This window comes from Microcaecilia unicolor, chromosome 8, assembly GCF_901765095.1.
Source record: "Microcaecilia unicolor chromosome 8, aMicUni1.1, whole genome shotgun sequence".
Classification (NCBI taxonomy): Eukaryota; Metazoa; Chordata; class Amphibia; order Gymnophiona; family Siphonopidae; genus Microcaecilia; species Microcaecilia unicolor.
Genome location: NC_044038.1, coordinates 152,482,478 through 152,505,304, shown reverse-complemented (window position 1 = coordinate 152,505,304; position 22,827 = coordinate 152,482,478). Strand labels below are relative to the sequence as shown.

Genomic DNA, 22,827 nt, shown 5'->3' with positions numbered 1-22,827 from the left:
GATTTTGATCAGTACGGGTAATAATTTTACTTGCAAAATTCAAGCCCCCTGTTTCTGCTGGTAAAGCTCTGCTTTAAGGGCATCAATGGCTTTAAATATTTACCTTCCCTTGTGCAGGTTTCGGGAGTCTTAAAGTCATTTTAAACAAACAAGTACAATATTTTGCCATGTTTTAGGAAACTTTTGCCCTTAGTTCAGAGGGTTTTTTTTCTCTAATATCCATGTAAATGTTTGATTAATATGATGGTCAAAAGTATACATTTTGGGCTAAATTGTATACATGGTGCCAAAATAATCAGCGCTATTCTATAAGCTGCGCTTAAAGTTAGATGTGGTTTATAGAATAGTCTTACGCTCGGGAATCGAGCCTAACTTTAAGTGCGGCCATTTGCACCAACTGAAACGTGATGCAAATATACATACCTGCATTAGACTTGTATCCCCCCTCATTCTATAACAATATGCGTTAATTTTAGGAACGCCCCAGTTCCACCCATGCCCCTTTCCATTTCTGCACCCCCTTTTTCAGATCACACATAAATTTTAAGCATGTAAATGGCAATTAAATCTAATCTAATAATTGCTTGTTAAAAATCCTATTACCTCATGAAAGGCTACAGAGGAAATTGGAGGGTCATGGGATAGGAGGAAATGTCCTATTGTGGATTAAAAACTGGTTGAAGGATAGGAAACAGAGAGTGGGGTTAAATGGGCAGTATTCACAATGGAGAAGAGTAGTTAGTGGGGTTCCTCAGGGGTCCGTGCTAGGACCGCTGCTTTTTAATATATTTATAAATGATTTAGAGATGGGAGTAACTAGCGAGGTAATTAAATTTGCTGATGACACAAAGTTATTCAAAGTCGTTAAATCACGACAGGATTGTGAAAAATTACAAGAGGACCTTACGAGACTGGGAGACTGGGCAGCTAAATGGCAGATGATGTTTAATGTGAGCAAGTGCAAGGTGATGCATGTGGGAAAAAAGAACCCGAATTATAGCTACGTCATGCAAGGTTCCACGTTAGGAGTTACGGACCAAGAAAGGGATCTGGGTGTCGTCGTCGATAACACACTGAAACCTTCTGCTCAGTGTGCTGCTGCGGCTAAGAAAGCGAATAGAATGTTGGGTATTATTAGGAAAGGTATGGAAAACAGGTGTGAGGATGTTATAATGCCGTTGTATCGCTCCATGGTGCGACCGCACCTTGAGTATTGTGTTCAATTCTGGTCGCCGCATCTCAAGAAAGATATAGTAGAATTGGAAAAGGTGCAGCGAAGGGCGACTAAAATGATAGCGGGGATGGGACGACTTCCCTATGAAGAAAGACTAAGGAGGCTAGGGCTATACAGCTTGGAGAAGAGACGGCTGAGGGGAGACATGATAGAGGTATATAAAATAATGAGTGGAGTGGAACAGGTGGATGTGAAGCTTCTGTTCACGCTTTCCAAAAATACTAGGACTAGAGGGCATGCGATGAAACTACAGTGTAGTAAATTTAAAACAAATCGGAGAAAATTTTTCTTCACCCAACGTGTAATTAAACTCTGGAATTCATTGCCGGAGAAAGTGGTGAAGGCGGTTAGCTTAGCAGAGTTTAAAAAGGGGTTGGACGGTTTCCTAAAGGACAAGTCCATAAACCACTACTAAACGGACTTGGAAAAATCCAAAATTCCAGGAATAACATGTATAGAATGTTTGTACGTTTGGGAAGCTTGCCAGGTGCCCTTGGCCTGGATTGGCCGCTGTCGTGGACAGGATGCTGGGCTTGATGGACCCTTGGTCTTTTCCCAGTGTGGCATTACTTATGTACTTATTACTTATGAGATCGATTTGCATGCACTGCCTCCTTGGTATGCAAATTGATCACATGCATAGGAATGCCAGACAGGGGTGGAGGAGTAGCTTAATGGTAACAGCAGGGAGCCAAGAATTAAGGAAGCCCAATTCACATCCCATTGCAACTCCTTGTAAACTGGAGCAAGTCACTTAACCCTCCTCCACTGCCTGGAATGCAAACTGTTGCCTGAAAACAAAAGTGTTTCATGTGTGTGTGATGCAAAACAGAAAGAAAGAGAAGTGACACATGGAGAGGCATTTTTGATATGAACTCTAAATCCGATTTTGGACGTTTGCGAAAAACATCCAAAAATCCAGTAGCGAACAAGGCCATTTTCAAACCAGAAAAGCATCCAGCTTTTTCTTTTGAAAATGGCCATTTGCTAGACATTTGTGTGCTCAATATATCTATCTTTTAGGACAATTTAAAAAAAAATGTCCAAGGAAAAAATACATAAAAATAAGCCATTGGGATGTATGGGGGGGGGGGGGGGGGCAGCATTTCTAGTAGACTGGCTACACATACATCCCAGCAGAGCAGTGGGGCACCCTATGGGACACTTGGACTTACATAAAAGGTCCCAGGTACGCATCTCACGTTACCTCCCTATATTGTATGGTGAACCCTCCAGTCCCACTGAAAAGCTACTGCACCTAACTGTACATCATTACAATAGTCCTTATGCCTGCAGGTGTCACCTATACATAGGTACAGTAAGTATTTAGTGGTTTTTTTTGGAGGGCTTATATGTTCCACCACAAGTGTACCAGTTAGAGTAGGATATGGACCTGGATCCCCTTCTCTATAGTCCATTGCACTGACCACTAGGCTACTCCAGGAACCTGCTCGCTGATCTAATAGGAATGACCTTCCTATCTGAAGCTGTCATAGAGCCTAGTAAGTACTGTCACTGACACATCTTAAGGGGCTAGAAGGGGGTCAGTGATCACTGGGGGCATAAGGTCATTTAGGGCACCTTTTGGTCACTTAGTCATGATTGAAATAGGTGTAGTCAAAAACATCTTTATTCTGGCCCTGAACGTTTTCATTTTGTTCCATTATGGGAGAAAAACGTCTATCTTTTTGTGCCACCCATGTCCCACCTAAAACATGCCCCCAACGCACACCCTTGAAATATGGACGAACTTTGGAGCAAAATGTCTAAAATCAGATTGTCAAAAATCGCAACTTGGATGTTTTTCAGAGAAAAACGTCCTTCTGCCACATTATGACTTTTTTGGATGGTTTTTTTGTTTGTTTGTTTTGAAAATGAACCCCTTAATGTGCTTTTAATAATAGTGTAGTAAAAGATCAAAACAATAGTTTGACATTCAAGAAGATCTTAACAGCAGGGTACTGAAATATATATCTATCTCATTTCAATCAAAAATCATACAACACATTTGATTTCAGGCAACAGAACTTAGGGGCCTTTTGACTAAGCTGCACTAAAAAGTAGCCTCAGTGAGCCCTTTCACAGGTTTATTCCACATTCTAAAGCCATTGTTACCACAGCTGTAACAATGGCCTTTTTCTATTGCTTGTATTAATGGCCATGCACTAATGTTGCCGTTAGCACACTGCCGTTAAACAAAGTTAGTACATGTGCTTTTACCGCCACCCATTTTGCAGGCAGTAAGGGCTGACAGGCTATTCCTGCGCTAATCAGCTAGCACATGGTAATGTTTACTCTTTGCCCCATATATATTTTTAGTGCGTGGTTGGCGCATGCACATTTGGTACTTTCTGCAGCACGCCTCGGCGCATTGCGTGTTAAGGTATTGTAAGCGCACATTAGCAACTAACACAGCTCAGTAAAAGAGCCCCTTAGGTTGCAAACGCTCCGAGGTCAGGAAAGTAGCTGTTGTACCTTGAATTACTGAGAAAGGCAGCAGCTAAATCCAAATCCCAATGGGATGGACAAGTTTTTGGCCTAACAGCTGCACTGGGGACTTCTTCTGGTTGAGGAGACCCAACTTTAAATCTCTCACATACATTTTAGTTGGTATAAGAAGGGCAATTTTTAGACAAGTCAATATAGGTAAATTGTCTGTACCTAATTCTATGGCTTTGAAAATTGCCCCTAAGATATGTTTATTTTTTTAACGCTCCTAAAATTCTCACATTCCAGTTCATTTCAATGGGAGATTCAGCTGTCTCTCTCCTAACATCTTTTAAAAGTTGGTTATGCAGGTTCACATATTTTAATATCATATAATCAAATGAGATAAGAAGCTTGAAAACTGATCAAGGGATTATTTTGCATATTTTCACTTTATTTTTAATCCAGTGTGTGAAAAAAGGTAGGTTGTCAGTAAAAAAAATAAATACATCTAGGAGACTGGAGTCACACTGTCCTCCTTCTCTTCTGCCGTTGCAGGCACAGGCGTGATTGTCGCCATCATGATTACAGAAGCAAGGGGGAAAGAAATCTTGAGCTACGTGGAGAGGAACATGTCTGTCTTCATGGCTATTGCGTTTGGAACACGCAATGTATCAAAGAACTTCAACCGTGGCTCCCTGGTCTTTGTCTCCATCTCTTTCATCGTCCTCATGGTCATTTCTTCAGCCTGGTTGATCTTTTATTTTATTCAAAAGATCAGATACACAAGCGCACGGGACCGGAACCAGGTGAGCAAAAAAGCAAGGAACAGAGAATAAAACGTCATAATGCCTCTGTATTGCTCCGTGGTGAGTCTGCAGCTTGAGTATTATGTGCAGTTCTGGTTGGCGCATCTCAAAAAACATATAGCAGAATTAGAAAAAGTACACAGAAGGGCAACCAAAATGATTAAGGGGATGGAACGACTCTCATATGAGGAAAAGCTGAAGAGTTTTAGGGCTCTTCAGCTTGGAGAAGAGACAACTGAGAGGGGGGTGTGATAGAGTCTACAAAATCAACAGACACAGTGAGGAAATGGAAATACTTGGTGGAACCAGTGATCTTTATTCCTACCAGCAAATATATTAAAATGCTGATGACCCAACATGACACAAAATTGCCTGCATCAGGGGGTCTATAAATACACTGAACAGTAAATAAATAAAACAAATAAAACATACAGATACAGGATGCTCTATCCAAAAATTAAACATTACAAATATAATCAATAAAAATAAAATGCAATTATAATAAAATATCCAAAATCAATTATAAAAACAGTATCAATTAATATAATTTAGAACACTTAATAGAAGAGGTTTGGAAAACAATCACTGCAATAAGAACAATGGCAATAAAACATTCAGTGGAGAGGGTGAAAAACTGCTTGTACAGTACATAACAGGGCTAGACATAGTAAAATACTATAAATCAATCATCTGAAATGTATGGACAAACAAACAAGCGTGCCTGGTCACATGAAGAGCTGATGAAAAAGTGCAGTGTTCTGATAGAGACAATACGCCACTAAAATATTTTTCAGTGTCGAACCAACACTACAAGAGATACAAAAGCATAAACACATACATTTGTACACCTAGGGGCCAAATAAAAGATGACAACATTTTATTAGAAAAACTTTAAAAAGTGACATCACTAAGGCAGCCTATTGTGCCAATGTTCAAAATGGCAAAATAGTGAAAAAAAGGGAATAACAAATGGACAGGTACCATGTCTTTCCAAAGACGGTAGAACATAATAAAACAATGGAAATGTTTGCAAAAATGTATGAGATCCATCATTTTATAATTTCGCATACGTAGTACCTCCAGATATAATGCCATAAGGTTGTAATAGAGCTCAGCTGCCAAAAATACTAAAAATACAGTGTTTATTAAAATTATGGAAGAGCTCAGCTACCAAAGATGCTAAGAAAAGGTTGTATCTAAAAAAAACTGTAAATGAAAAATGAGATGGTGCCTACTATGGATCTGCCACCGCCTCACACAGAGAATAAAAAGGGATCTGTAAGCGGCAACAGCACCTAAGCATGAAGCGCGAAAGCTTTAACATAATAAAAAGATACCTGCATGAAAGAACAGATGCAACATGGAGCTTTACTCTCCCGGGTTGTCTGTGTGGCCCGTCTACTAAGAATGCTGGCTCCTCCTATATCCCAATGGCTTGATTTTCCATGTTTTTCACTTGGACCTTTTTTTTTTTTTTAATGGCCCAAAAAGATAAATGCACAGAGTATGCAAGCATCTTGCTTGTTGCTATTTTTTGGGGAAAAAAGATAGGCATTTTGCTCTTTTGAAAATGGCCATAGTTCTTCTTCGGATTTGGGACATTTAACGCAAAACGTCCAAGGTTCGACTCAGACGTCATATCAATAATGCCCCTCCACATGTATTAAGTTTCATCTAGTTAACGATAAAGATAATATATCCTGTACCAAAGCCAACCTTGACAAGCACAGCTGTAGCCAATAGAGAGAAAGACAGTAAATTTGAAATTCAGTATTAAATATTTTCAGTGCACAATTAAGTTACAGTTCAAGGTAGCAGAAAATTTAAGAAAACTGCACAATGGAAAATAAACAGAGTAAATGAAATTAAAACTAATACATCACCATAAAACGCAAAACAACAGAAGCTTCAAGCAAACTAGTCAGAGAAAAGGGAATATGGTTCTTCTATAAGCCCCTCAGCTATTTCCCTCTCCTGAGACCCAAAAAAAAAGTAATTAATGTTTATCTAGGGTTACCATACATCCAGTTTTACTCGGACAAGTCCTCTTTTTGAGAACACAATGGGACATCCGGGCAGATTTTGCCAGCCTGCCCATTTGTCCAGGTTTGCAGGCAGGCTGGCTTGCGAGCGAGCGGACCTCGGAGTGTCCTGTCCTGTCTTCTCCTTCCCTCCCCTGGTGGTCTAGTGGCCTCTTTGGGGCAGGAAAATAAACTCCTCTTTCCTGTCCAGCGCTGCCGCAGACCTCTCGCTTCCGGCGCTGCTTCAAAATGGCTGCCAAGAGTTCAAGTGGCAGCCTCCAGAGACTTCGTAGAAGTCTCGCAAGGTCACCGCTTGAACTCTCAGCAGCCATTTTGAAGCGGCGCAGGGAGTGAGAGGTCTGCAGCATCGCCGGGCAGGAAAGAGGGGGCTCTTTCCCACCCCAAAGAGGCCACTAGACCACCAGGCACGATGAGGTATGAGACGGGAAGGGATGTGGATGGAGTGCGCTATAAAAAAAGTGGGTGGAGGGAGGCTGGAAAAAAGATTGGGGAGGGGATATACATGGGGAGAGAAGGAGGGATTCTGGCTTTCTTGGGGAGGGTCAAGGTGACACTGCAGTGAAGGGGCATGGTAAGTGTGTGACAGGGGTGTGATGGGGGCGTGGTGGAGTGTGACGGGTGTCTCTTTTTTTTTTAATCACGGCAAATATGGTAACCCTATGTTCATCAAACACACAAGCCAGACCCCTAAAGGTCACCTTATATTTAGCTGGAAATTGTGGGACAAAATTAGCACCTGGTTTTTGTACATTGAATTGTAATGGAAGGAATTTCATCCTATTCTTCAAAGAAAGAAAGACCATGTCCTTCTGCTTAAAAACATTTTTAACAACTGATCTCTATCTGAGGAAAACACAAATCCTTTTACCAGTGTAGCTTTTTTGTGGGAGGTAGACAGAAAACTATCAGATAATTTAGAAATGTGATTTTCCAAAGATATGTCCAGTGATTTACACACTCCACTCATCTTGAGAAAACAGCTCATTCCCAGAAAAAGGAACAAATAAAATCTTTGGGAAACAGAATTACAAAAGTTAAAGAATATCAGCATAGTTAGGAAGAAAGAGAGGAAGGAAGGCAGAAAAGAGAAAAATAGAGAATAAAGAAAACTAAGGTTACAGTATGATTGTAAAATCTCTGACAGTCAAGTAAAGCAGATAAAAAGAAAGCAAGCTGCCAAAAGGTTTCCAGTGCTGCAACCCTCCTGTTTGAAAGCCAGTGAAAACAGCCCATCTTTGATGCTGTTTTGAAATGAGAGTAAGAGCTCTCAAATCACAATGATTGAAGAAGCGAGTTACTACTACTACTTATCATTTCTATAGCGCTACTAGACATACGCAGCGCTGTAAGTTCCACAGGCGTGCAGTCAGGTATCAAAAGACGCCGCGGCAAGTTCATTCTAATCGGGAAGAAGTGCAGTTTGCTTTGAGAGGACCTGAGGAACGGAGTTGAATCGTAGAGAACTTTTTTATTTTTATAAAGGATTTGGTTCACACCTTTATTCAGTTATAGCTCAAGGTGAGTTACACTAGGTGTTTCTCTGCCCCCAAATGACTCTCAATCTAAGGGGCCTTTTACTAAAGGCCGTTAAGGGCCAGATTCTATATAAGGCACCTAAAAAATCCGCGAGGTAAAGATTTCCACCTAAGCATATTAGTGGTGCCTAGATTTAGGCGCGGTATAAAGAATATGCTTAGTTGATATCCCAGCACCTAAAACTACACGTCTCCATTTACACCAATGAAAACATGGCGTAAACAAAGTGCGTAAATTTGGGAATGCCCATTTCCCGGCCCATAACCATGCCCCTTTAAAACTGCACGCATTAGAATTTATGCGCACTTCATTACAGAATACACTTAGCGAGTTATGCATGTAAATTCTAATTATTGCCAGTTAGTTCTCATTATTGCTTGTTAAGAGCTGTTAAAATGCTGATTGACTTGTTAAGCCAACTAAGTTATGTGCGCTGTTATAGAATATGCCTGGATTTCGGCACAGGTTTCTTGGCACGCTATATAGAATCTGGCAGTAAGCCCTTAATGCGCAGTTAGCGCATTCCCCCTGATTCTATATAGTGCACTTAGATTTAGGCACCGAAATCGGCATGGATTCTATAACACCCACGTGTAACTTATTTGGCTTAACAAGCTAATGAACGCTGATAACAGCAATTAACAAGCAATAATGAGCACTAATTGGCACTGATTAGAATTTAGGCACACAGCTCGTTAAGCGTATTCTGTAATGATGTGCGCCAAACATCTAACGCGAGGAGGCAAAAAGGGGCATGGTTATGGGCCGGGAAATGGGCGTTCCAAAATTTAGGTGCCTAGTTATAGAATATGGCCTAGTGCGCCTAAATCTACGTGCTGATTTACACCAGGTTTTTGTTGGTGTAAATAGATGCTCGCAGATATCAGCTGAAATATCAACTGAGCATATTGTATAATTATAGAATACGCTTAGTTGGCACTGATTTCAGCGCCAATTTTTTTTTTAGGCACCATATATAGAATCTCCTCCATTAAGGCTACCACAGAAATGCGTTAAAGCATTTTGCCATATTTTGCTATTTTTAATTTATTTTATTTGTTACATTTGTATCCCACATTTTCCCACCTATTTGCAGGCTCAATGTGGCTTACATAGTACCGTACAGGCGATCGCCAATATCGGTATGAATAAATACAGAGTGATGTTATTGCACACATTAACCCACGCATTGCTGATTTTATAAAAATATTTTTGGAGGGGGCGTGTCATGGGCGGAGAGTTCAGTAACTGATCCTGCATTAATGTTTCGCAGTACTATGCAGTAATGGGAACATTAGCACCCAGTGTATGAAAAAATATTTTAGGGGTTCCGCCAAAGTAAAAAGTTTAGGAATCACTGCCTTTGTTACACATACAAAACCCAGATAGACCACACATCAGTAATAGATGTATGAAGGCAAAAAAACTGAACTGGAAACCTCAGGAAGTCAGACTCTGCACAAAACAATAATAGAGACATAGAAAACTGAAATGCAAAGTACTAGAGATGTTCATTTCCAAAAGCTCACAAATAAACAATCTGCAACAAGTGTGTAGTTATAACAAAGAAACTATCAAACACATCACTCCAATATAGTGTCACACTGGGGATTCAGATCTGAAAGATAAAATATATTACATTTTAAAAAATAGCCTCAGTATAACAGGGAGCCTGACTTTTATGCTCCACTGTAAATATTACCATCACAGGCTTCCACCACCTTCCGAAAAAAAACACAGAGGAAAAACTCCCAGAATATTTCAAAAATTCTAAAGAAGTGGGAGAAAAGTCTGTGTTTAAAAAAACAGAAAGGAGGGTAACACAATACAGATCCAAATACCCACAACACTAAATCTCACTGTGAATATAAATCACCCAAATAGACACTAATTAACAATCCCTCACTAGGCTAAAATCTTCATTCAAAAAGAGAAGCCTTCCTGCAAGTAAAGAAAACTTAAAATAGAGCAAAGACTCTTATAACAATACTAGAATTGCTTAAACTTCCATCCTTACTAATGAATGGATTCTAATTCTAACAAAAAGTAAATTTACTTAGCTCAGAACCTTCAAATTGTCCTGACAGAGGTACAGTCTCATAAGATTTTCACAGTCTGTGGGTTTCTCCAAAATTAAAGTGTCCAATTTATATTATCCTTCTGGCAAAAATGTCCAATTTCCTTGTTTCTCGACAGTAGGAAATCCTTCTGTTTCACTGTCTTCATCAGGAGAAATACATAGCAGTGCATAAAAACTGCTTTACAAGTTATCCAAGTTGTGGGTATTTGGATCTGTATTGTGTTAAATTGTGTTACCCTCCTTCTGTTTTTTAAACATAGACTTTTTCTCCCACTTCTTTACAATTTTTGAAATATTCTGCGAGTTTTTCTCTGTGTTTTTTTCAGCCTCCCATGAACTTGTGTTCGGGAGGGGGGGTCGGGGAGACTGGTCCTCTGGACCTCCAGCCCCATGTCACTGGCTTGGGGTGGGGGCTCGGGGTTCCATTTGGTGGATGGGGACCTGCTAGCATGCAAATTCATGCTGGACAGGGCTTCTCATTCCTCCCCAATGCTCTACAAACCCTAACGCCAGCTCTGAGCTGGCGTACAGTTTGCCATGGGCAGTGCACCAATGTTTGGCATGCTGCCCGCTGATCATTGGGAAGGAATAGTAAAATTCCTGTTTAGCATGCATTTGCATGCTATTTGCGGTCAGAGCCCACAAGCATGGCGCTAATAGCCTCTAGCGCCCGCATTTGCTTCTGATCATCGGCCCATCAGTTCATCTTTCCCAATAATCAAATGTCCCAGAACATTTCAGAGAAAACCTTCTTGGACAATGCCTTCATATGGTCATACCCAGACCACTCCATTCCAGGCTGGGTCTCTCCCCACCCTTTCCTTCAGGCTAAGCGTAGTCACATCCCTAGCTTCTTGCTTCCCTTTTAGGGAATACTAGACTGTGGTTCCGCTTATACTTTGGAGTCCCCACTGCCCCGGGTTAGGTAGCCGGCTTACTCTCTCGCTGGCCATCTCTTAGAGAGTTCCTTCTTCCCATCCTTCCTCTTTCCATCTGCATAGCCCTTTCCTAGGGTTGAGGACTGCCAGGTTCTTTTAGAACCCACCCTTCTCCTGCCCCAGGGAGATGACATCATCAACCCTCTATCTTTCTGGGAATTGTAGTCTAGGATAGGGCTAGACTAGAGCACACTTCCCAGAAGACCTAGCCCCTCTCCCCTCCCCCCTCCAGCTCTAGCTACTAAGGAGTTCAGGAAGCCTATTTGCCCCTCCCCTATTGATCATAGACATGCAACTTTCTCCTGTTACATGAGCATTAACTTGCTGCTGTCCCAGGCAAGAATACTTGTACCTGGGCTATAGCCGGGCTGATCCCACTCTCCTTTCACCTTGTGGCCACTTGTGCACCAGAGTACCAGTGATGTAGCTATGTGGGGCCACGGGGGCCTTGGCCCCCACAAATTTCCTCTGGGCCCCTGGTTTTGCTGGCAGGGGTCTCCCGCACTACCGCGTTGCCTACCCTGCTATGTCTTTCCCTCATGTCCGGAACTCTCCTTTTAGTGAAACTGAACATGCTCAATTTCACTAAAAGGAGTGTGCAGGACGTGAGAGGAAGAGAGAGCAGGGCAGGTAATGCGGCGCTGCCGGAGACCGGCACTGGGCAAGGCTTCAGCTGGCAGGGGTTGGGGACCACGGCCAAACAAGGTATTTGCTGTGGCAGTGGGTAGGGAGCGGCGGGGCAGCAGTCCAAATTCCCCCCCCCCCCCCCCTCAGGCTTTGGTCCCCTCCTACCGAGGGGTCTGGCTACGCCCCTGCAGAGTACATGTATATTTTTCAAAGCATCCCTCCCTGTCAGCTTTTCCACCTTTTCCGAGGCATGCATAACTGTCAGCAAACTGCTCATTTCAGCCAGGAATTCAGAAGAATGATTGAGGTGGCAATTGTGCCTAACCCTCTGGTACTTAAAATGTCCTTAAAATGTAAGAAGTTGACTTTAGGAGCTTGGCTTCTCAATTTCCTGCTCTCTCTCTTTGTTAAATTGTACAGCGCTGCGTAACCCTAGTAGCGCTCTAGAAATGTTAAGTAGTAGTAGTTTGTAGAATACAGTCCTTATACTTGTGAGTACCAATACTTACACACGCAGATAGTGAAAATCATTTCCCACACTTACAAGCCTTGGCAGTTAAAGGTATAAAGTGCTGAGTGAAGTTCTTCTTTATGTACATGTATATTTTTTCTAAAATGTGTGCTTTCATTGCACTATATGTATTTTGCAAAAGTCTTCAAATTCAGCCTGCCTTTTGCAAAATAGGCTGGGAACTGTGGATGTTGCAACTTTCTGACCTAGACACCTTATTGCAAATTGTACTTCATGTGGGTAAATAGGTAAAGGGTCATGGATTTGATATACTGTTTTCTGTGGGTACAACCAAGGCAGTTTACATATATTATATGCAGGTACTTTATCTGTCTCTAGTGGGTGCACAATCTAAGTTTTGGGGGGTTTTTTGTACCTGGGGCAATGGAAGGTTAAGCGACTTGCCCAGAGTCACAAGGAGCTGCAGTGGGAATTGAACCCAGTTCCCCAGGCTCTCAGCCCACTGCACTAACCATTAGGCTACTCCTGCTCTCCATGTCCGAAACAACATGGGAAATGTCATCAGCTTTTGCTCAAAACGACAGGAATAATACCTGTCGTTTTGGAGGGGAGTTTTCCTGAGGCAAGGGAAGATAAAGTGACTTGCCCAAGGTAACACAGATTGCCGGTTAGGGATGTGGTTTTTAGTCAATTGCTGTAACCCAGAGTGAGCAAATCTTTTGGCTCAAGGACCATATTGGTTGGGCCCTTGGTCCCCATTACTCTCCCAGCCCAGTCCCAGAATCCCTCTCCTTATTCCCAGCCCACCCTAGCCCAAACAATCATCTCCCCCCTCCCCCAAGCCAGTGCCTAGTATCTCCCCTACCTGCATAGTGAGCACAAATGTTTGGCAGCAGCTAGCTTCACTAACTTCCCTGGCACAGCTCCTGACTCCTCATTCTGATGCACAGCGGTGAATTTTTACCTCTGCTGCCCTGGCAATAAACACCCACCTTTGATGACATGCTTGTCTCAGTGAGTCATCAAAAAGGAACATTTCAGGCGTTGGAAACCAACATCAGAAGGCCGAATCATACCTTAGCTTGGGACCTGAGAAGGCCAGAAAACACAACCCAGTGTGCCACGTTTGGCCCACGGGCTCTAATTTTTCCACCCCTGCTGTAACCACTAAGCCCCTCCTGCATTAGGGGGTCTTTTACTAAACCTTAGCTCTTTATTTGTAGCAGGACCCATAGGAATAAAATGGGCCCTGCTGCAGGTATCTCGAGCTAAGCTTTAGTAAAAGACCCCCTAGAGGACTTGATAGTGGAAGCTGTATTTATTTGTCCCTGTGAGTTACCCGAACAACCTGTTAAAGGGAAGTGATGACAAAGGCATTACATGAGGCTATTGCTAATGGGAAGAAAGAAATGTTTGTTTATTAGTCTTTTCATGTACCACCTTTCGATGGAAACATTCAAAGTGGTTAACAACCAAACTATGATCAGAACAGAAAAGAATTACAATATTAAACAGGAAAGAGAAAGAGAGGAAAGAAGCAGATGGGAGGCAATCAGGAGTAGGAGGAGAAAATGAGGAGTTGCTGTCTGCTATATCAGCTACCATGTTGATAGGCTTCTGTAGGCCCCCCCAAAAAAGTGGATCTTCAAAGTGGCCCTGAACCTCAGGTACGATTGCTCACAATACATAGTAACATAGTAGATGATGGCAGAAAAAGACCTGCATGGTGCATCCAGTCTGCCCAAGACAAACTCATATGTGTATACCTTACCTTGAATTTGTACCTGTCCTTTTCAGGGCACAGACCGTATAAGTCTGCCCAGCAATATTTCCCGCCTCCCAACCACCAGTCCCGCCTCCCATCATCGGCTCTGGTACAGACCGTATAAGTCTGCCCTCCCCTATCCTAGCCTCCCAACCACCAACCCCTCTTCCCCCCACCTGCTCCGCCACCCAATTTCAGCTAAGCTTCTGAGGATCCATTCCTTATACACAGGATTCCTTTATGCATATCCCACGCATGTTTGAACTCCGTTACCGTTTTCATCTCCACCACCTCCCGTGGGAGGGCATTCCAAGCGTCCACCACCTCTCCGTGAAAAAATACTTCCTGACATCTTTCTTGAGTCTGCCCCCCTTCAATCTCATTTCATGTCCTCTCGTTCTACCGCCTTCCCATCTCCGGAAAAGATTCGTTTGCGGATTAATACCTTTCAAATATTTGAACGTCTGTATCATATCACCCCTGTTCCTCCTTTCCTCCAGGGTATACATGTTCAGGTCAGCAAGTCTCTCCTCATACGTCTTGGAACGCAAATCCCATACCATCCTCATAGCTTTTCTTTGCACCGCTTCCATTTTTTTAACATCCTTCGCAAGATACGGCCTCCAAAACTGAACACAATACTCCAGGTGGGGCCTCACCAACGTCTTATACAGGGGCATTAAAACCTCCTTTCTTCTGCTGGTCACTCCCCTTTCTATACAGCCTAGCAATCTTCTCGCTACGGCCACCGCCTTGTCGCACTGTTTCGTCGCCTTCAGGTCCTCAGATACTATCACCCCAAGATCCCTCTCCCCGTCCATGCCTATCAGACTCTCCCCGCCTAACACATACGTCTCCCTTGGATTTCTACTCCCTAAGTGCATCACTTTGCATTTCTTCGGATTGAATTTTAATTGCCATACGTTAGACCATTCTTCTAGCTTCTTCAGATCTTTTTTCATGATTTCCACTCCCTCCGGGGTGTCCACTCTGTTGGAAATCTTGGTGTCATCCGCAAAAAGGCAAACTTTACCTTGTAACCCTTCGGCAATGTCACTCACAAATATATTGAACAGAATCGGCCCCAGCACCGATCCCTGAGGCACTCCACTACTCACCTTTCCCTCCTCCGAGCGAACTCCATTCACCACCACCCTCTGGCGTCTGCCCGTCAACCAGTTCCTAATCCAGTTTACCACTTCGGGTCCTATCTTCAGCCCGTCTAGTTTATTTAAGAGCCTCCTGTGGGGAACCGTGTCAAAAGCCTTGCTGAAATCTAAGTAGATTACGTCCATAGCACGTCCTTGATTTAATTCTCCTGTCACCCAGTCAAAGAATTCAATGAGATTCGTTTGGCACGATTTCCCTTTGGTGAAACCATGTTGTCTCGGATCTTGCAACTTATTGGCTTCCAGGAAATTCACTATCCTTTCCTTCAGCATCGCTTCCATTACTTTTCCAATAACCGAAGTGAGCTTACCGGCCTGTAGTTTCCAGCTTCTTCCCTATCAAGGGAACAATGAAGTGCACAATGAAGTGAAAGAGAGAGTTCCAGAGCGAGGAAATGATACAGAAAAAAGCACAATGCCATGCTGATTCGAGGTGAGAGCAGTGAGTGGACAGATGGAAATGATAACCATGCTCAGTTGTATCTACAGTCGTTCTGTATAATGTATTTATATTACAGCATCTATGTATTGTAAGTTTTTGTATTTCTTATGATTGCTAGGCAAAATGAATTTGCAGAACTGTTGTAGTAATATGTAATTTATCTTTAAAATCAAGCATGGTACCGGAAGACTGGAGGGTGGACAGTGTAACGCCAAATTATAGACTAGTGAGCATGACGTCGGTGCCGGTCAAAATGTTAGAGATTATTATAAAGAACAAAATTACAGTGCATATTCCAAATCATGGATTAATGAGACAAAGCCAACATGGATTTAGTCAAGGGAAATCTTGTCTCACCAATCTATTATATTTCTTTGAAGGGGTGAACAAACGTGGATAAAAGTGAACCGGTCGGTATTGTGTATCTGAGTTTTCAAGAGGCGTTTGACAAAGTACCTCATGAAAGACTCCAGATGAAATTGGAGAGTCATGGGATAGGAGGTAGTGTCCTATTGTGGATTAAAAACTGGTTAAAAGATAGAAAACAGAGAGTAGGGTTAAATTGGCAGTATTCTCGTTGGAGAAGGGTAGTTAGTGGGGTTCCCCAGGGGTCTGTGCTGGGAGTGCTACTTAATTTTAACATATTTATAAATGACCTAGAGATGGGAGTAACTAGTGAAGTGATTACATTTGCTGATGACACAAAGTTATTCAACGTTGTTAAATCGCAAGAGGAGTGTAAAAAATTACAAGAGGACCTTACGAAACTGGGAGACTGGGCATCCAAATGGCAGGTGACTTTTAATGTGAACAAGTGTAACTTGATGCATGTGGGAAAGAGGAACCTGAACTATAGTTACATAACGCAATGTTCCACATTAGGAGTCACCAACCAGGAAAGGGGTCTAGGTGTCATCGTTGATAATAGGTTGAAACCCGCTGCTCAGTTTGCGGCGGTAGCAGCTAAGAAAGCAAATAGAATGTTAGGTATTATGAGGAAAGGAATGGAAAACAAAAATGAGGATGTTATAATGCCTTTGTAGTGCTCCATGGGTGAATAAATTGATAAAGGGGATAGGACAGGTTCCCTCTGCGGGAAGGCTAAAGAGGCTAGGGCTCTTCAGCTTGGAGAAAAGACGGCTGAGAGGAGATATGATAGAGTCTATAAAATAATGAATGGAGTTGAACGGGTGTGAATCGCTTGTTTACTCTTTCCAAAAATACTAGGACTAGGGGGCATGCAATGAAGCTACAAAGTAGTAAATTTAAATGGATAGGAGCCCGCTAGAAGACTCCTCAGTGCAAGGGCTGTCCAGCCCCTACATCCTCCCCTCCCCCAACAGCTATATTCAATATAAATTTAATATAAATGTCCCAAAAGATAAGATACGTATGAACCCGGTGGCATTGTGTTTTGGGGGGATAGGCTCCCTTTGTTTTGGAGAGGGTGGGCGATAAGGGAGGACTGTACCTGAATGTGTAGTCAATTGAAATGAAAACAATATTCTCACACTTTAGAAAAGCAGCTTGGTCGTGTGGGCAGTAACCTTTCTTTTCTTTTTTTTCTGAAGATTTTAAAAAGGTCAGGAGAAAGTTGATGAAATTTTTATGTGGTTAAAAAGCACCGTGGATTAATGTTTAATGAGGAGGTGGCAACAGCACAGAGGCTCGGTTTGAAATGTGCACATATTGTAAAGGAGATGTCAGCAGGATGAAATGATGAGAACGCAGCTCCATTCTTTGTAGTTAAAACAGTTCTTTCTAGCACATTTCTCTTTTTACCATTTGTGGTTGCTGTAAACAGGTCCCACATTTCGCAGATTGAAAACTGCACATAATTGTAGAGACAATAGTATAAACACAAACACTTGAGAATTTCACGAGTCTCTTTAATAATGCAGTTGGATTTTTTTGTTGGTGGTTTATGTCAGGAATTATATCTCCTAATCATAGAACAATAAGAGGAGCATTTTCGATGTGATGTCTAAATCTAATTCTGGATGTTTTGTGAAAAAAACGTTCAGAAATCCTGTAGCGAACATTTTCAAACCAGAAAAACGTCCAACTTTTTCTTTTGAAAATGACCATTTGCTAGACATTATCATGCTCAGTGCATCTATCTTTTAGGACCATTAAAAAAAAAAAGTCCAAGGGAAAAATGGAAAAAAACAAGCCATTGTATTGTGGGGGGGGGGGGGGGGGGGCAGCATTCATAGTACACTGGCCACACAGATATCCCAGCAGAGCAGTGTGGCATAAAAGGTCCCAGGTACACATCTCTTTAATTTCTTTGTAACACCAATTATATTATTTATCCTGTTATGGCGTTGGTAAGCCACATTGAGCCTGCAAATAGGTGGGAAAACGTGTGATACAAGTGCAATAAATAAATCTCACCGTTGCCCCTTATAATGTACAGTGAGCCCACCAAAAACTACTGTACCCAACTGTACACTATTGCAATAGTCCTTATGCCTGCAGGTGTCACATATATGTAGATACAGTAGGTATGTAGTGTTTATTGGAGGGCTCACATGTTCTGCAAGTCATTCAGGAATTGAATACTACTTGCTCAATGAATTCATGTTCTGTATCAGTGTTGAAGGCTTTGAAGTTGGATTTGGCTCCCTCTATGGTTCCTGTTATAAATAGGACATGTATGGAAGGCATGGTACCTGATGCATTGAAGAAGGCAGTTGTTCAATCATTGTTGAAGAAGTCCTCTTTCAAGACTGATCTGGTTGAAAGCTTTCATCCGATTTTCAACTTTTTTTTTTTTTTGCTAAAGTTACGGAAGAGTTGGTGTTATCTCAGTTGTCTGATTTTGTGGAGCAACAGCAGCTGTTGGACACTTTCCAATTTGGTTTTCAATCTAAACGTAATACAGAGACATTTACTTTCCATGGTGGATGAAATTCGTTTGCGATTTAATAGAGGTGAGCTTTCTTTTGATTTCATTCGATGTGGCTGCAGCATTTGATATGATGAATCTTGAGTTGTTAGTTGAGCGTTTGCATTTGTTTGGAATTTCTGGGAGGGTTTTCTCCTAGTTTAGATCTTTTCTGACAGGGTGTATTTTCAAGTAGTTCAGAATTCCTCTAGATCTGAGTGATTCTCGGTGAAGTCTGGCATTCCTCAAGGCTCTTTCTTATCGGCTCTTTTATTTAATTTGTTTATGCTTCCAGTCTGTAAGTTATTGTCAAATTTGGGTGTCAGTTACCGTTTATATGTGGATGACCTTCAGTTTTATTTTGCTGTACCATCTGTGGTTGAAGAGGTTGGTTGAGTATTACCTTCTGACCGCTAACCATCTTTCTTTGAAGTAGAGAAAACGCAAATTCTTTGGATGTCTCATTCAAGAGTACCATGTCCAGTTTCTTGCTTTCGGTTTGAAAATGTTTCTCTTTTGGTTCATGGTTGAGTGAAAAGTTGGGGAGTTATCCTAGACTCTTCACTTTCATTTAAGCAACAAATTGGTGCTCTAATTAAAGTTCTGTTTTTTTTTTAATTTGTTTGGTAGTAAGGCTTAGAAACTTACTTTCTGTGGAAAATGTTCAATCTGTGATGCAGTTATATTCTACCACATTTGTATTATTGCAACACTGTCTTTTGTGGTCTTGCAAAGGTCTTTGAGTGCATTTCAAGTAACTCAGAACTCTGTGGCTCGGATTGTAGGTGGAATGTGTAAGATCGTCCATGTTACCCCTCAATTGATTAAGTTGCATTGGCTTCCAGTTGTTTGGCAAATTAAGTTTAAAATTTTCTTGTTGTTATTTAAGGCTCTGCATTGTGATGCCCCTGTAGCCATTATGCAGTGTCTGAAGACTTTGATCCATCCATCAAGTGTTTTGAGATCTCATGATGAGTGTTTCTTGGATGTTCATTCGTTTCGTCAGGTCTGCCTTAAAGAGGACCATTTACATATGTATTCTGTAGCTGGGCCCATTCTGTGGAATGCTCTTCCTTTGGAAATGTGCCAAACTTCCTCTGCGTCACTTTTCAAAAAGCAATTGAAGACATACTTGTTCTACAAAGCTTTCATTGATTATGGACTTTAATGTAGTTATAGACTGGCTTTTGTATATTTAGTATTTTCTGTTTTATGTTGTGTGTTTTGTATGTTTTGTGCTGATTTTACAGGTGTTGTAATCTGCTTACATTGAACGGGTAGGTGGGATATAAGTTTGATAAATAAAATACTATACGGTAGTAACCCAGTATTGGTATAACTATGGACACCTAAATGCGGAAGTAGCACTTGTAGCTTAAAGTAATCTGTAACTTATTGGTGTAAATTTATGTATTTATTTAAAAATATTTATAACCCACTCAATCCACAATAGATACATTCACAATAATAAAATAACATAATCAAAATAGAATAAACAAACAAGTATAACAATATTTCCATTGTGAAATTAATCATACTGTCTACATCATACGTGTGAACTATTACAGAATCTTCAAAGATGATTCAATTTAAATCTATCCAAAGGCATAGACACCAAATGCTTCTTGAAATAGCAGAGGGGCCCTTTTACTAAGCTGCGTAAGCGTCTATGTGCACCCAACGCACACCAAAATGGAGTTACCGCCCGGCTACCGCGTGGCTCGAGGTAATTTCATTTTTGGCGTGCATCCGAAAAATAATTTTTATTTTCGGATGCGCGCAAAGTGGCATTTGACGTACGTAGGTCATTACCGCCCAGTTACCGCATGAGACTATACCACTAGGTCAATGGCTGGTGGTAAGGTCTCAGACCCAAAATGGACACACAGCAATTTTCATTTTGCTGCACGTCCATTTTCAGAAAAAAATTTTAAAAGACATTTTTTGCAGGTGCGCTGAAAAATGATTCTGCACGCACTCAAAACACGCGCCTACACTACCGCAGGCCATTTTTCAGCGCGCCTTAGTTAAAGGACCCCCAGAGTTTTTAACTCCCATTTAAACTGATCTAATGACGTCACAGTTCTCACATTTATAGGCAATTCATTCCACAGTTTTGGGTCCATACTTTAAAGGTTGACTTGAAATATTCATCTAATTTAATTACCTTAAAAGATGGTAGAAGATTGGCATTAATAGATCTTAATGTTTTGCAGGTTGGTATATTCTCAAAGTAGTTGAAATAAGAGGAGAAACCAAGTTGTTTCGTACTTCAAAGACTAACAGTAAAATTTTTAAAACAATTTGCTGCCTAATAGGAATCCAGTGCAATATTTTTAAAATTGAGGTAATGTGCATATATTGAGGATACCCAAAAAGCACCTGAGCCACAGCATTTTGAGCAACCTGCAAAAGGGAATGAATAAATGAGAGTTCCAGCTATTCTTCCCCATGTGTACACCCCTCCCCTTGTTATGTAAGTTAGGCTTGTCATTACAGAATAATTGCTTAGGTGCAGCATGGAACTGTCTTTATAAAGTACTAGCTTAGCGTGCAATTTTGCGCCTAACTTTGGGTGCGAGCCCTTACGTCAGCCAAAGCCTGGTGTAAATACTTGCTCCCAACTACTGTCAGACATGGAAATGTAAGTGCACCTAAATCCCCTGACTCTCCCATGCCCCTCCCCTAGCCACACCCCCTTTGGAGTTACACATGAGATAAGTTATATTTCCAGGTTATAGAATAGGGCATAGGGCAGATTTGCGTGTAACTACAAACTGGCAGTTAGCGCTTGTTAATGCCAGTAATTGATATGACCTATTTTATTTATTAATTTTTTTCACATTTATAGACCACTTTAATTCAAAGCGGCTTACAATAAAAACATACAAAATAAAATACAAAAAAAAAAAAAAAATACATACATCATTATTTCATTTCAGAAACACACAACGCAAACTGTACCAATACATGCTAGCTTTACATAAATGGCTCCATAAACAATGCAGTCTTCAATAGCCACTTAAACTGCAAAGTTTCAGCACATAATCTCAGTTGACTTTTCAGTGTTGACACTGTAAGTAGTATACTGTACCATACTTTGTATTGTTGTTTGAACGTTTTACTGCTGTTATTGCCTATTGCTCATGTTTGATTTACTCTTACTTTACACCACCTTGGGTAAATTCCTTCAAAAAGGTGGTAAATAAATCCTAATTAATAAATGTGTTCCATAACTGCACCTCAGCGTTGATCACTTACTTTTAAGTTGGGGCCACTTTGGATCCAAATGAGCTGAGGAAGATCCACCAAATATCTTCCCCTTTATTTTTGTACCCCCCCGCGCTTTCCCACTCATGGCAGGCTCAATGCGGCTTAGGTACTTATTTGTACCTGGGGCAATGGAGGTTTAAGTGACTTGCCCAGAGTCACAAGGAGCTGCCTGTGCCTGCAGTGGGAATCGAACCCAGTTCCCCAGGACCAAAGTCCACCACTCTAACCACTAGGCCACTGCTGACCGGTGTGTGTCAATGACATCCACCCCACCAGCCCGCCTTCCAACTGTTTATTGGGCGTATCCTCAAGGTTGTGAGAATTTCTAAATGCATTCTCTTCACCTATTGAGAAATGCCTTTTCCTTCATGCATGCGTCTCTTCCCCTCTTCCACTTCCCCCTTTCTGTTTTCAGCTTGGGTAGAGAGGCAGTGACTAGCAGAAAAAAGGCCAGAATAAGGATGAGGGCCTCTCTAAGGGCCGCCATTAGCCCCCAGGCCTTGCATTGAAGAACACTGACCTAGCTAGCCAATTAGTTTATGCATGGATCTACGATCTGCGCCCAGCTTTGGGCAGCCTGTACAGAATCCGGAGGTTAATGCGTGTAAGTGCTAATATTCTATACATTTACATTTTCAGGTAGCATATAAATGCAAGTGCTTAGATTATAGACTTGCTCTTTGTATGCTGTTGTTTATGGAGGACTCTTAAAAATTCCATGATTAAACCAGAGAACATTTTAAAGAATGCCGTGCTGGAGGAACAGTGGTGTCTTTCCCTGATGCCACAGTTTTTTGCGAAACAGGGATCCTTGTTGGGAGTCAGCTATTGTCAAGTTTTGAGAGAAGTCTTTGTGGAGAATCAAGTAAAGTGTGATTACTGAACAGCTACGTTTGATTGAGCTAAGTGTGCTATAATTAGTTGTAGCTTCAGCATCATAATTGAACTGTTCCTATTTCATTTCATAGTTTTATTGTGGAGTTCTTTTGACCCGTGATGGATTGCCTTACCCCCCATAGTTGAATAGAAGCTGGCTATTAACAAACGTGTAGTGATAACCATTGTGGTTCTTTGATTCTCACTGATGGACTGGTATATATATATTTTTTATTTTATTTTTATT

The 22,827-nt window shown here is 41.5% G+C and overlaps 1 protein-coding gene and 1 long non-coding RNA gene across 4 annotated transcripts in view; one reads left to right on the top strand and one right to left on the bottom strand.

The window, feature by feature from the left end:
• The window catches only part of RNF130 (ring finger protein 130), a 288,762-nt gene that overhangs the window by 140,845 nt on the left and 125,090 nt on the right, over positions 1-22,827 (top strand). For all 3 annotated transcript variants that reach the window (XM_030213323.1, XM_030213322.1, XM_030213325.1), the window contains one exon: positions 4,220-4,470. In XM_030213323.1, the coding sequence (XP_030069183.1) occupies positions 4,220-4,470 (251 nt within the window). The remainder of the gene's footprint in view (positions 1-4,219; positions 4,471-22,827) is intronic.
• On the bottom strand, positions 1,358-4,293 carry LOC115476752. Its single transcript, XR_003943227.1, has 3 exons — positions 4,193-4,293; positions 2,658-2,663; positions 1,358-1,367 (listed from the first exon to the last, which is right to left on the bottom strand). It is a non-coding gene; the product is annotated as an uncharacterized LOC115476752 (long non-coding RNA).